This window comes from Siniperca chuatsi, linkage group LG6, assembly GCF_020085105.1.
Source record: "Siniperca chuatsi isolate FFG_IHB_CAS linkage group LG6, ASM2008510v1, whole genome shotgun sequence".
Classification (NCBI taxonomy): Eukaryota; Metazoa; Chordata; class Actinopteri; order Centrarchiformes; family Sinipercidae; genus Siniperca; species Siniperca chuatsi.
Genome location: NC_058047.1, coordinates 19265127 through 19279440, shown reverse-complemented (window position 1 = coordinate 19279440; position 14314 = coordinate 19265127). Strand labels below are relative to the sequence as shown.

General features: G+C 42.6%; 2 protein-coding genes across 9 annotated transcripts in view; both read left to right on the top strand.

Annotated features, from left to right (window-relative positions):
• The first annotated feature begins 2331 nt into the window (after positions 1 to 2331).
• On the top strand, positions 2332 to 5468 carry fpgt (fucose-1-phosphate guanylyltransferase). Its single transcript, XM_044199886.1, has 4 exons — positions 2332 to 2558; positions 2712 to 2879; positions 3006 to 3098; positions 3795 to 5468. Exons 1-4 carry the CDS (start codon positions 2486 to 2488, stop codon positions 5207 to 5209), a joined length of 1749 nt encoding a protein of 582 aa, XP_044055821.1. The 5' UTR covers positions 2332 to 2485; the 3' UTR covers positions 5210 to 5468.
• A 602-nt stretch (positions 5469 to 6070) lies between these two features.
• tnni3k (TNNI3 interacting kinase) overlaps positions 6071 to 14314 on the top strand; it is a 13532-nt gene continuing 5288 nt past the window's right edge. The window contains exons 1-21 of one of the 8 annotated variants that reach the window (XM_044199879.1): positions 6071 to 6284; positions 6619 to 6727; positions 6917 to 7002; positions 7304 to 7401; positions 7729 to 7839; positions 7947 to 8045; positions 8165 to 8306; positions 8515 to 8659; positions 8758 to 8862; positions 9000 to 9094; positions 9225 to 9374; positions 9460 to 9543; positions 9632 to 9688; positions 10264 to 10356; positions 10452 to 10509; positions 10610 to 10804; positions 11969 to 12073; positions 12161 to 12213; positions 13027 to 13079; positions 13580 to 13712; positions 14054 to 14163. In XM_044199879.1, the coding sequence (XP_044055814.1) occupies positions 6245 to 6284; positions 6619 to 6727; positions 6917 to 7002; positions 7304 to 7401; positions 7729 to 7839; positions 7947 to 8045; positions 8165 to 8306; positions 8515 to 8659; positions 8758 to 8862; positions 9000 to 9094; positions 9225 to 9374; positions 9460 to 9543; positions 9632 to 9688; positions 10264 to 10356; positions 10452 to 10509; positions 10610 to 10804; positions 11969 to 12073; positions 12161 to 12213; positions 13027 to 13079; positions 13580 to 13712; positions 14054 to 14163 (2121 nt within the window). In that variant the 5' untranslated portion in view covers positions 6071 to 6244. Of the gene's footprint in view, positions 6285 to 6618; positions 6728 to 6866; positions 7003 to 7029; positions 7131 to 7300; positions 7402 to 7728; positions 7868 to 7946; positions 8046 to 8164; positions 8307 to 8514; positions 8660 to 8757; positions 8863 to 8999; positions 9095 to 9224; positions 9375 to 9459; positions 9544 to 9631; positions 9689 to 10263; positions 10357 to 10451; positions 10510 to 10609; positions 10805 to 11968; positions 12074 to 12160; positions 12214 to 13026; positions 13080 to 13579; positions 13713 to 14053; positions 14164 to 14314 lie in introns of those variants that run through there. The other 7 variants (XM_044199878.1, XM_044199881.1, XM_044199880.1 and 4 more) reach the window with 7 other exon arrangements.

Sequence of the window (14314 nt, the reverse complement as noted above, 5' to 3'; positions counted from 1 at the left end):
GATTATGCTCATTTTAGCTGTTGTGTTGGTGTTCACCTCCCTCACCCTGCATTCCTTCCATTCCTTAACCATTTTTTATGAAGAAAAACACAGCTTGCAGTTGTGTCCCACTGTAACTTATGATTTTAGTGTTGTGATAGGTGCACAGGCCAGCAGAGGAGTACGATGGAGTCTAAGTGAAACACTAAGCTTCTGCTAGCCGGGGTTTTAAAGGGGTTAGTAGTAGCTCTGCTTGCTTTCCAGGTATTGTGTTTGCTCCATGATCATCCTGTTTGTTCACACCGCTTCCCAGACGGCAAAAACAGGGAGAACAAGAGCATAAAGCGAATGCATCTGTAATGGAAAATGTAATGTATGTAATCGTCAGTATAGTGTGAAATTTCAGGTAAAACGATGAAATACTGTCAGACGCAAGTCAGCCAGTAAACCTATGAAATAAACCTGTCCAAAGCATCCCTGGATGATTGCATTATGTGTCTTGGCCTGCAGCGTGGCAAGTGGTGTGAACTGCCAGTTCACTCTGCAGGTCACTGAACAGCGCCGGATGTGTGCTATTCTCGTGAAAGGCCTCGGTCAGTGAGGCAAGCTGCCCCCCAAGGGCCCATCATCAGAGCCCACTCCCAAGCCATCCTCCTCCTCTGTTTTAGAAATCCTGCACCGGCCTGGCCCCACGGGCTCTTAACACTTTCAGAGCGGCCTCTATCTGAGCGTGCTCCTTCTGCCTCTGCCAGAGTGCTTTCTCCCTGTGGTTCTTGATGCTTTAGCTCCGTACACTGGTTTACCAACTCCTTTTGCTCATGTTCTGCCTGCAACCTGTTGGCCATCATCTGTGAGGTAGCCTTGTTGACAGAGCTGTGAGAGCTACAAACTGCTTAGCCTCACCTCAGCAATACTGGAAGAATAATGTGGTTGAAGGTGGCAAAGTTCTTTTTTTTGTAAGACCTGTTACAGAATCAGATTAAACCAAAGAAACATCACTAAATATGAAAATGAAATACTTAAAGCAGTAGATTGCATCTGTTTTCATATAATTTGCTCATAGCTTCTTAAAACCCACAGCTTATTACAATGGATCGCATGTTGAAAGAAAGTCATTAGTGATGTTCATGTCCAGTCACTATGGAAAGAACAGACTCTAAAAGTTAAATATATCCTACGTTGTTGACATTGTCTGATTTCTTCCTCCAATTCTTTAAACAAATGTGCACTTTTTCGAGCCACCTCGCTCCTCGAGTATCCTACGTGTCTTTTAACTTTCCCTTTTAGCACTACTGAGATGTCAAAGGGTTTTTGGCAGACAAACCAATCCCTGGACATTTCCACATATTGTTGTCATGGAGATGTAGGACCCTGGCATCTGCTTGTTTCTTAAAGCACAGCGCCAGAGATGTGGCTTATGTGAATGAGAATACATTTTTGTCATTGTCATGCAAATAAACATGCAGCCAATCCTTAGGATGTTGTCGAGCATCTGTTGCCATGGTGACATGTGAACAGTGACCGTTTGCACCGTGTTAAAAATGATACTCAGTTATTTCTGATTAATAAAGCTAATATAGATTAATTTAACAGGCTACATTCAGGCAGTAAAGCGCACTTTCTAATGATTGCATTTGTCATCAGTGGATTAGTTGAGGGATCATTTGCTGACAAGACCTGATTAGTAGCTACCATTGAGGACATCAAGGCCATGTCCTGTTGTGTCTGGGACTTTGAGGTTTAAAGGACCTGACGAAGACTTTACATTCAACAATTAAACACAAACTAATACTTGATGGGTCTTAAAGGCTGATTCTCATATTTTTAGACTCAATATATCTAAATTAGACTAGGTTAAAAACAACAACCCACAAAATAAAATTAAAGTAAAAATTAAAAGAAATAGATTACATCAAAACAGTTCATCAAATCTTAACTACAGTCCACTCAATTTATTTTGTCAAACTGCTGTTTCCAAGGTCAAGAATGAACTTTCAGTCTACTTTAACATTTGATTTGTGTATTCTGTTTAAAAGAAAGATAAGCTGCTCGTCCTTTTAAAGTATGGCACTGTAAAGCTTTTAGGAATGATTTAGGTTTTACTGTATTTTTGATAAAACTGATAGGTTTCTAAAAAAATGTTAAAACATCAACTGAGTTATTGAATTATTTTATTATTTTTGTTCATAATTCTTTATTCACAAGCAAAAAAAATCCTTAAGGCTACACTGCAGCTTGATTTCTTTTTAGTAGACCTGTGAAAAAATGTTTTGATGATTGTTTTTGTATGGAAACTTCGCACAGGTGGGGGCTATATGGCCCTGCAGTCCCTCACACGTGCTCCGTTCACTTCCCGCCTACGTTGTAAACACAAGTAACCACGTGACGGCACCCGGAAGTAAAAGGCAGTCTGAAATAGAAAGGGTTGCAATACTACCTGTTGCGGTTAGACAAAACGTACCTGACAGTACAGCGAGTGTATTCAATCGACGTTGGAGGCGGCAGTATGAGTCAGGAATGTATCGCAAAGTTACAAATTGCAACAAGAGAAAAACTCAGAAAATTTAACTCTCTGCGTGGTGAGTTTTATATTTGGTGTATCTGACTGACTGCCCCATGTAGTTCAGTGAAAGTCTGTTTCACCCACAATATTTAGCTAAAAGCCATCCCTGTATTTTATCCCCCATAAGAAGTGGGTAAGTCATAACTAGCTGCCATCTTCTTTCCTGAAGACCGAGAGGTGCAGCCCGGTGAGTTTTGGGACGTGGTGGTTGTGACCGCTGTGGATGGGAGCCAGAGAGACGCATATGAGCTGCAGATCAGTGAGAAAGTTGACAGAAAAGAGCTTCCCCTTGGAATTCACTACAAGATCTTCTCAGATCCGCCTGGATCTAAAATAGGTGAGTGAGTCAGACAGCACTCTCCTCCAGTTTAATTTCACTGCCCTCTGTTTGTTGCTGAGGGGGGATCAACAAAGCACATTATTATTATTATCATTATTATGAAAATAACCTTGTGTTTTCAAGGGAATGGGGGCTCCACTCTGTACACACTGCAGCAGCTGAGTGACATCTATGGGAAGACTCTGGGCAGTCTGAAAGTCATCCTGATCCATGCAGGTTTGAGATTTCAATGTTCTTTTGTTTCTGTAAGACATTTAAATAAATTACAAATAAATAATTTATTCCTCTGCTTTTCCTCCGCTCCGCTTCTCGACTCACACAGTCCAAATCCCAACACCACAGTCATAGTTACTGTTGCATCCATCTCTGCTAAGTTATTTTCACTTTTTAGAAACAAAAAATAAAGTATGGCAACACTGCCATAGAGTCCAACATGAGGACTGCATACACACTCCCTACAGGCTTTATGCTTACTCAAGCAACTCTTCCTCCTCAGCAGGGGATCATTATCATCTACTTAACCCTAGCAAATTCACAAATCACAATTTTTTTTTTTATCTCACACTTCAAAAGACAGATTTACATTCTTTCAATAATGTGACATATTGTGAAAATATTACTTTGCAGTGAACACAATTGTTCTGACACATGAAGAGACCAAAACATGTGAGTAGTTAAAATGTGTGTAATTTTTATGTGCTTATACCGTCTTCCAAATGATCTGATGATGCAGGTTTGGGGCTTCAAAAGAAAGTGTCTAAAACTGACTGAAGAAGGTGAAAGTTAACTAATTTTCCTGGGCCAAGTTATTCCAAAGTTAAGGGGTTGATTGCAAATGCTCAGGCATTTTAAGTAATGCACGTATTGTACGTGATGTTTCCCACTTTATCATTTCTCTTCTCATCCTTCCAGGAGGGTTGAGTCAGCGTTTGCCCAGTGCCAGCGCCCTGGGGAAGATCTTCACCGCCATGCCGCTGGGTGACCCTCTCTACCAGATGCTGGAGCTCAAACTTGCCATGTATGTGGATTTCCCATCCCAGATGAAGCCTGGTGTACTGGTGACCTGTGCAGATGACATAGAGCTCTACAATGTTGGAGAGGATGAGAGCATTAGGTTTGACAAACCTGGCTTTACAGCTTTAGCCCACCCTTCCCCGCTGTCTATCGGGACTACCCACGGAGTGTTCGTGTTGGGTTCATATGAAAAGACCACTTACTCGGAAATGGAGAACATTTCCTGCCTGCACTTTCTGCACAAGCCGAGCATTGATAAGATGCGAGACAGTGGAGCTGTTTGTAAAAGGCAGAGCGATTGTTTTTCTCTTTCTGACGCTGAGTTTGTCTACACAGACAGCACCTATTATGTCGACTTTGAAACTGCAAAGTCTCTCCTTAATCTCCTGAAAGAGTTGGGGCCTTTGGACTGTGAGATAGACGCATACGGGGACTTTCTCCAAGCACTGGGGTCTAAAGCCACGATAGATTACACCAACAACACTGCGAATGTCACCAAAGAGGAGAGAAGTCTGGTGGAAATCCGCCAAAAGATCTTCCATCATCTAAAAGGGACTCCCTTGAATGTCATTCTCCTGAACAACTCCAAGTTTTATCACATTGGAACCACATCAGAGTACCTCTTTCACCTCACTGAGGATGTGGCGCTGAGGAGTGAGCTGGGCCTCCTGTCATCTGCCTTCAGCGTACATATGAATGGGAACTCTGAAGGCTCCTCAGGATGCTGTGTTATGTGCAGCGTCCTCGATCCCAGTTGCTCTGTGGGAGCCGGATCAGTGGTGGAGTACTCCAGACTGGGAGCAGGAGCTTCCGTAGGTAGGGACTCCATCGTCAGCAGCTGCCAGGTCAGTGTGGGCCTCTCAGTGCCTGGTGGAGTCTTCATGCATTCACTGTGTGTGAATCACAAGCGCCAAACCAGGTTTGTAACCGTCGTCTTTGGGATTAACGACAACTTGAAGCGCACCGTGGAAGCCCCTGCATACATGGAAGAGCTGAAGCTTTGTGGTTTCAGCCTGGCGGAGTGTCTGTCCCACTGGGGCCTGAAAAAGGAAGTCCTGAAGTTCTCTGGTGATGCGTCCAGCTGTAGTTTGTGGAAGGCTTGTTTGTTTCCTGTTTGCTCTGATCCACAAAGCTCATTCTCAATGTCTCTGGAGATGCTTCAGGCTGTGCTGAGTGGCTCTACATTCAGCTTACCCAAAGACACAAAGCTGATGTCCATGCAAGAGTCCTTGCAGTGCAAGAACCTGGAGGAGATGTTGAAGTTCAGAAAGGGACTATACGAAGACATCACACAGAGAAAATCGAACGGTTGAAGTAACTTGAGATTATGTGAGAAGTTTTTATTGTCAGTTTAAGTATGAGATCACACTGATTGTGCTATAGATCATTAATATACTGTATGATCATTCAGTGGTCAAATGATTTTTCAACAGCCAGGACTATGAGCTTTTGTCTGATGTGGATTCTGTCATCTGATTCATCGTGGTATAACCGTTCATAAAGTTCATCTGTAAATTCTTTAAAGTTTTGTAAGTTTTTCTAATTGAAAATATAACTTTCTGGTGTCTTTTAGAAGCGTTTTGCTTATTACCTCATCCACATCACACTGTTTTAGCCTTTAAGAGGTGCTTTGCTCGCAGTAATGTTTTGCTCGCGACAAGAGGAGAAGCTGTTAATATGGCAGGGTCAAAGGTAGAAACCAGAAACCAGTTTGGGTCATGGTGGGTATTTGGAGCATCTGGCACACTGCTCTACATAGACAAGTCCATTGTCTTATGACAGCCCTTTGCCTCAAAGGACAGGTATTTATCACAGCAGGTATTTATTAATCACATTACTAATCGCTACATTTCAGTAATTACTGGAACATAGTCATTGTTAATGATATTAGCTCCCCCGGTGCTTTACCTGCTATGACAAGTCAACATGACTGCTGTGAAAAATGCAATGCAGAAAAAGTCTGGGAACCACTGACCTAGTCTTCTATTAGGCAAATAAAACAATACAGAAATGTAAAGTAATTCACTTTCAGCCCATCAACCAGACTCTCCTACATCACAGACTGATTGCAGTGGCAGGCTATCTGGCAGAGTGCAGGCCAACTGATCACTTGCTTTGTTTTTATACTGTACATGAACACACACAGTCACACTGATACACGCCTGCTTGCATTCGGAGGGAGATCAGTTGTCATAGTTGTTAGGCGTTCCACTCAAAGGTGTTTATTTTTAGCCCACAGCCATGATCTCCCCTTTATCTGGACCTGTGCAATTGTGGCAGAGTGAGAGATTGCTTTACACTAGTAAACCAAACTATACAGCACACATTACAAAAGAAGGACCTTATCAATGGGAAATTACAAATCAAGACCATCTCAGACTTGTACAGGTAATGGCTTGTTTGTGTTTTTGTGAGAATATTTCAACGTCAGACGCATCCACAGGACTGAGAACGAGGTTTGAATTGAAGAAAGAAGGCCTGGAGGGCTGGGTTTTACTGTTAGCTGCCATCATTCTCTATCACAAACACTGACAAGTTGTTCAAGCCTTTTTTAAAACTGTTAGTCACAGAGAATTAGTCAGTACAGTGCAATACACAGACTCAAATTTATACACATTTATATAGAAGGTAAAATATGTGTATTTCTGCATATGGACAATAATAAGCAATGGGATTTATATTATTGAAATGTTATGTTATGTTTGATGATGGGGCTGTGAAGATGAGTGGAAGAAGAAGGTGGGCGAGTCGTACTCTGTGATCATCGACAAGTTGGAAGACGACCTCCAGCTCAAAGACAGTGAGCTGGTGGAGCTCAAACTTGCTTTCAGGTGACAAAAACATTTAATGTTTAAAAAAAAAAAACATGCTATTGAGCCTGTGTGAGTCATAGTATAAACCACATGTAATTTAACAAGTAGCGCTTGTTATGCCTGTATTGTCCTCGGTCTGCTTACTTTTCTGTGTCAGTCGGGGTTTCGTTTGTCACAAGCAGGTGACGTTGATTTTGTGTGGCTCAGCTCTGATGAGGCTTTTCAGAAGGTGAACTTGAGCTACCGAACAGAGAAGGGGCTGTCGCTGCTGCATCTCTGCTGCGTGTGTGGAGGTATGCATGACTACTAGAGTCTATTAATAACTCCTCAGCAAAATGTGACAGTGGAAGCAAGGGTTACTACAGACTGACGGACATTAATGTCTGAAGAGGACCTTAAGACATAAAAGTCGGACGTAAAAGTAAACAGAAGATTTTAAATAAATTGTACATCAATCTTAAATATAAACAGTTAACAGTCTGCCTGCTTCTTAGATTTAGTTTGTTTCACCTCGTTATGTCATTCACAATAAATATGGATGTTTTGTTGAGTGAAATAGTTCACCAGCATATTATATAACGTATTTGTAAGCAGGTAACAAGGCCCATATCCGCACCCTGATGCTCAGAGGCCTGCGTCCTTCCAGACTGTCCAGGAATGGATTCACTGCGCTCCACCTGGCTGCTTACAAGGTGAAGAGAATTAACGCAAAGAAAGACAGACTCAAACTATTTTCATAATATGTTTCAAGCTGCGGTCTGTCTTTGTCTTGCTTGTGTTGTTATGTAGGCGAAGAGCTGCCTAAGTTGTACCACATGGTGGGGTGCAAGTACACACGAAGCCAGTATGATTAGCTGCATCTTGCTTTACTGTGATGTTAATGCAGGGATGTGGTAAAGGCAGAACACTCATGGCTAACCTTTAATGCTGTGATAGTTGAGAAGATACAGTGATTGTTTGATAGTAATGCAGCAGTGGTGGTTTCACCTCAAGGTCTTTGGTTTGCTTCTGCCCCGCAGGACAACGCTGAGCTGCTGACTGCACTTCTCCACGGAGGGTCGGACGTGCAGCAGGTGGGCAGCGGTGCCCTCACTGCCCTGCACGTGGCCACGCTGGCTGGGCACCACGAGGTGACAGCTGTTTCTGGCTTCAATGCATGTGAGGAAAATGACTTGGCTACGGACGTTTCATTGCTTCTGTACATTCATAATATGCCATTCCCCCCTCCCCCCGCCAGGCAGCAGATATACTCCTGCAGCATGGAGCTTATGTGAATGTTCAGGATGCTGTGTTTTTCACCCCGCTGCATATTGCATCTTATAACGGCCACGAGCAGGTAAACTACTCGTATCATCCGCCTCTACATTCTTAAGTGAAAGGAATAAAAACGGATCAGTCATTTACTTCTGAGTTTTCTGAAGCCCCTTCTTCTCTCTCTCGTTCTCTGCCTTTCAGGTGGCAAAGCTGCTGCTGAAGTTTGGGGCAGATGTGAATGCGAGCGGTGAGGTCGGCGACCGGCCGCTGCACCTGGCTGCGGCCAAGGGTTTCCTCGGCATCACCAAACTGCTGATGGCGGCGGAAGGGAGCAAAGCTAATGGTGAGACCTGAGACGCCCAAGAAGTGCTTCCCTGCATTCAGTTAAAATCCCCTTGAGTCAATGTTGTGTGAATTAAACACAATAGCATAGGTTATTAAATCCATTACTTTCTAAAACAGCCTACTGATTCATTCTTAAAAAGCCACAGGGAACTTGATTCGATTCTGTAGTGGAAGATGATTGTGGGAATGATGTCTTTCTCTCTCAGTAAATGCCCAGGACAATGAAGACCACGCTCCTCTCCACTTCTGTGCCCGCTTCGGTCACCATGAGATTGTGCGCTTCCTCCTGCAGGGCAACTTTGATGTACAGCCTCACTCTGTCAACATCTACGGGGACACGCCATTACACTTGTAAATGGTTTACAGCGTCGATAGCCTTCTAGAAGTCTTTTGGTACAGATGACATGAGGTGGACATGAAGTGCTGTATTGAATGTTGTGTTTCATCAGGGCCTGCTATAACGGCAAATTTGAGGCAGGGAAGGAGATTATACAGTTTTCTGGCACCGAAAGTCTGTCGAAGGAGAACATATTCAGCGAGACAGCACTTCACAGGTATTGTCTCACACACTGAAATGCAAATACATATACATACTGCGCATTGCCACGCTGTTTAATTTATGAGCATCACCTTTAACCTGTGATTCATGTTGCTCTGAGCTGATAATCAGTGGCTACATCTTGTGTCGCAGTGCATGCACCTATGGTAAAGACCTGGAGATGGTCAAGTTCTTGTTGAGCCAGAATGCTATGAGCATCAACCATCAGGGCAGAGATGGACACACAGGTGACTGGTGACACCCTTTAAAACTCCTCTATTTACTCGTGCAGTTAAATCAAGTGCAGGATTAGTTGTGTTTTTAATTCTAACTGCGTGTATGCCATCAGTAATAAATGTTCCTGACTGCTCTATTTAGCTCTACACAGTGCCTGTTTTCACGGCCACATCCGCCTGGTGCAGTTCTTGCTGGACAGCGGGGCAGACATGAACCTGGTTGCCTGCGACCCCAGTAGGTCCAGTGGGGAGAAGGACGAGCAGACCTGCCTGATGTGGGCGTATGAAAAAGGTCTGCTTGTGTGAAGATGAGCTTATCTGTCAGGAAAGACCTAATGAAAACTAATATTACTTGTTCTTGTGTTTTTCTACCTCAGGCCACGATTCCATTGTCACCTTACTGAAACACTACAAACGTCCAGATGACTCCCCCTGCAATGAGTACTCCCAGCCAGGAGGGGGTGAGTCACCCCTCTAGAAATGATTATCTGGACTAAAATCACACAAGTCCTCCCATTAATCTGTCTGAACATGTCGGCTCTCTTCCAGATGGGTCCTACGTTTCTGTCCCATCTCCTCTGGGAAAGATCAAAAGCATGACTAAAGGTAGTGAGGTGGAGTGAAGCACAGCAGATTTCCCCACACTTCACATCACTGTCAGCTGCATGACAGCACACACTGTCAGAGGAACTGGGGGCGGTGTGGACCGCAGATCTGTCTGTGTCTGTGTCATATTCATACTTAGTATCATAGAAACTATTGATGGCTATTAAAGCTGAAAGGGGCTTATAACCAGTCTAAAGGAAATGACAGGATTTTCACCATAGCTGTAGTTATTCAAACGTGGTTTAATTACTTACGCTGAAGGCCCTGATGGCTCTGTAACAATAAAACACTTGTTTTCCCATCCAATCCTGTAGATAAAAATAGTATCTGTAGCTCCTTCGGATGAAAAATCAGCCAAGAATTTGACAAACTGCATTATGACTGCAACTATTATGCTGTAAACATATTTTTCCTTGGCACACACGTATTTTGTCTAAATTTCCTCACCAGTTTTATTCATTATACCCTGACTTTCTGAGGTGACTTTCTTTGTGGGGTAATGATGCATTAAACTCCTGTAAAGCTCTTCATTGATGAGATAAAGTTTTTCTAGAAATGTTGCTCTGTATTTTCAGAGAAAGCAGAAGTTCTCCTGCTCAGGGCCAGCCTCCCATCTCACTTCCACCTTCAGCTGTCTGAGCTGGAGTTTAATGAAATTATCGGATCAGGTAACTCCGCTCATACGTTTTCTGTTTTCTCTTCAATTCATGTGCTTCAGATTATCAGATAATATTATTGAGCATCAAATCTGTGTCACACTCAGGCTCCTTTGGAAGAGTGTACAGAGGCAAATGCCGAAACAAAATTGTTGCCATAAAACGGTACTTGTCCATTTAACATACCTCTAAAAATGAGATTTTGCATCCCATCTTTGATAAGGGGAGAAATGATGAGTTCTTTAATGCCCGCTGTTGTTTGTAGCTATCGAGCCAACACGTACTGCTCAAAGTCAGACGTGGACATGTTCTGCAGGGAGGTCTCCATCCTCTGTCGCCTCAACCACCCCTGTATCATCCAGTTTGTGGGGGCGTGTCTGAACGATCCCAGCCAGTTTGCCATCGTAACCCAGTATGTCTCTGGAGGCTCTCTGTTCTCTCTGCTGCACGAGCAGAAGAGGTGAGGAAGTGTGCATTACGCACTCGAGTTATACAGTATATTATACTGTCTGTTCAAGCACTTATCTAGTGCACACACAAGCAACTAAACTTCCCTGTGACGTTTCCATGGAGTTATCACCTCTAACAATTTTACACACTTACAACCGCAAAAAGAGCAGCAATATTTAAGACTTTGCAGGGTTAAAGTCATGGCAGGCTAACATCAGATTTAAACTGATTGACCAGAAAAATAGAAACCACTGTAAACAGTCATGCAATCCAACAAAACAGTCTTGTAATGAATTAGTGCTGAAACGGTTTGTCGATTAATCTAGTTGTGAATGGACAGAAAATTAAAACGTTTAAATCAACAACAATTTTGATAATCCATTAATCCATTAAAGTCATTTATCAGGCATAGATGTGAAATATTATCTGTTTCCAGCTTTTCAAATGTGAGTATGTGCTACTTTTCTCCGTTTTATATCATTTAAAAAATGAATTAATTTGAATATCTTTGGGATTTGGACTGTTGATCAGAAGAAAACAAGTAATTTAAAGACATCACCGTGGGCTCATTTTTCACTATTTTCTGATATAAACAATTAATCGAAAGATAATCAACAAATGAATTGATAATGAAAATAATGGGGGAATAGGAGCACCTTGCTGCTTATGATGCAGTCCAATACACCACAGCAAATTACAGCCTTAGGCCCACAGAGGTGAGTTTCTGTTAATCTACTTTTAAATGAAGCAAAGGAAGCTTAAAAACTCAAGTAGAAGTTCTGGTAAGTCCCGCGTGGTGAGGTGTGTTAACATCAGCTGGTTTGATGTCACATTAGATTCCTCACACACTTTGACGGTGACTAAATTCTGATGTCGAGATCTAAAAAGAGCTCAGACTACCTTAAGGTGTTACTCAGTGTCTGACAAGGACGTGTTTGTGCAGTACAGCCGACTGTTTCAGGTCTCATTATCCACCTTGGAAACGTCCCCTCACCAATCTGTCCCCCTCAGCCATGATCATCATTGATCCAGATGTAGTGTTCCGCTAACTGTGTGGCCAGGTGCTGTCTTTATACACTGTCCTATTGATCTGTGTAAAGTGCTGTGTGTGATTGGCAGGGACCATTGATCTGGCATTAAGTGGCTGCTGCTCTAATGATGTGTCAATGGACAGGCTTATCGACCTGCAGTCCAAGCTCATCATTGCCATCGACGTGGCCAAGGGCATGGAGTACCTGCACAACCTCACCCAGCCTATCATCCACAGGGACCTCAACAGGTGAGGGCCACAGTAGTAGCATATGTGGTGGGATCGGCAATCTGAAATAACTGTTGTCATTACTAATAATACATGTGTTTCCTCCAGCCACAATATTCTGCTGTATGAGGATGGGCATGCGGTGGTGGCTGATTTTGGAGGTAAGAGACATTTTGCAGTGTTTTATTTGCTGTACAAGAAAATTAAAGCTGCATTAACCTTTTTTTTTTTTGGTAAATAATAACACTGAATCAAATGACTCTTGGTAATGTGACAGATGTTCATGCTGGGTGAGCAGCATTTGTTTGAAGGAATGGACGGCCATCTTTGTTTAATACATCCATGAAAGAACAACTTGAGAGATTTTTCAGCTTCTTTCTGTCTAAGGGATTACTGAGTTAAACTATATACCTTTTGAAAGAAGAAATAACTTCGTAACATTTGTAAGAGAGAGAATGTGTTGATTAATAAAACTCACCCTTGCTCACTTTAATCCACTTTTGCTGCTATAGCCTCACTTGGTCTGGTGTGACCAGTAGCGTATGGTGGCTAATGTTAGCTAATTTTAGCAAACTTTCAATTGATATTGGTCTATAACTCACATTATTGAGTCAGTTTACTTACTTTACGACTCTGCTCTACTTGTGCTTCTGTTGTTTTCGGATTTACCATTGTCCCGTATTTGTCACTGTGACCACAGTAGCCGCTGTTCAGCAAAACTTCATATAGCCTCGATTTAATGCAGCTTTAAAGATTTCATTCTTTGTTATCACCCATCCCTACACCCAAGGGAAATATTTAGTCTGGCGGCTGTGTTTCTGTTGGTTTCACTTCTGTTTTGTTTCTTGTAATACTGGCAATCAAAGATTTAACTCACTGGCTCAGCTCAATGTGAGTCGGTCTAGATGAAAGTACAGCTAAACGACTTGGATGTACATTGTTTGACCATTACATGTCCCTGCCTTCCTCTGCAGAATCGAGGTTTCTACAGTCTGTGGATGAGGATAACATGACTAAGCAGCCGGGGGTCAGTGCTGTTTCCTCTCTTGATTTATTTGATGACACACACAAAACCTTTTGGAATGAGTTTTTTTCTCCCTCTTTGGCCAAATGCTCTCACACCAACACCATCTGCAGCATCCATGGAAGAATAAGGCACTTTGTATTAAAGTGTATGCTATTATTTTGCGGGAGTTCAAGCCAGAGCTTCTTCTGGCACCTGCCATCAATTACCAACCAGCAAAAACAAAAAAACTGCCTTCATGCAGATTTTGTCTCAGTGTGCTGACTCGTCACTATCCAGAGTGCTTGGCCTGCAGTTTGGTGTTAAGTGTGTTACATCTCTTGAGAACTGCCTCTTGTGAGTAGATATTTGCCCTTGCTGGGATGCAGTGTTTATGTCAGTAATTGGGCCTCAGTTGTGTGTGTGTGTGTGTGAGGTGGCCTGATGTCTTTTTTATGATTTCTTTTTATGTATGTATATATTTGTATGTGCATATATGTGCGTGTCTATGTGTGTTTGTGCAGAACTTGCGTTGGATGGCTCCTGAGGTGTTCACCCAGTGTACTCGCTACTCAGTGAAGGCAGACATGTTCAGCTACGCCCTCTGTCTGTGGGAGCTGCTTACTGGAGAAATTCCCTTCGCTCACTTGAAACCTGGTATTTTTCTTCACATCAGTCATGGGCTTAAATGGTGATAGTAAGTGTGCGTACTAGAGTTCGAACCGCGGGGGGACCACATAAGAGACCTCTGACACAGTACAGCTTTTTCACTGAGGACATTTTGACACGACACAGTAGGAAAAGCACGAGTGTAAATACAATTAATGATGGCTGAATTCCATTTAGCTGCTTCAGGAAACTGAATAGAACAGAGACAGAGTTAAGAAAACTATTTATAAATTATTAAGAAAACTAAAATAGTACACAAACACAGAACAGGCTGTCAGACAACATTAGATCATTTTAAACCTAATTTTAAGATGTTGTTCTGTCTTCAGCTGCAGCAGCAGCAGACATGGCCTACCATCACACCCGGCCTCCTATTGGCTACTCCATCCCCAAACCCATCTCTGCACTTCTGATAAGAGGCTGGTACGCCTGCCCAGAGGTAAATGACCCAATTCCACTTCTTCTTGAATTTCATTTGAGCTCTGATTATCACAAATATTTGCTCAAATAATAATTTGTTCTCAAATAATTTTCACATTTTTTACAATGGTACACAATGTAGTTTATATCCACTATGTGCTGTACAGTCC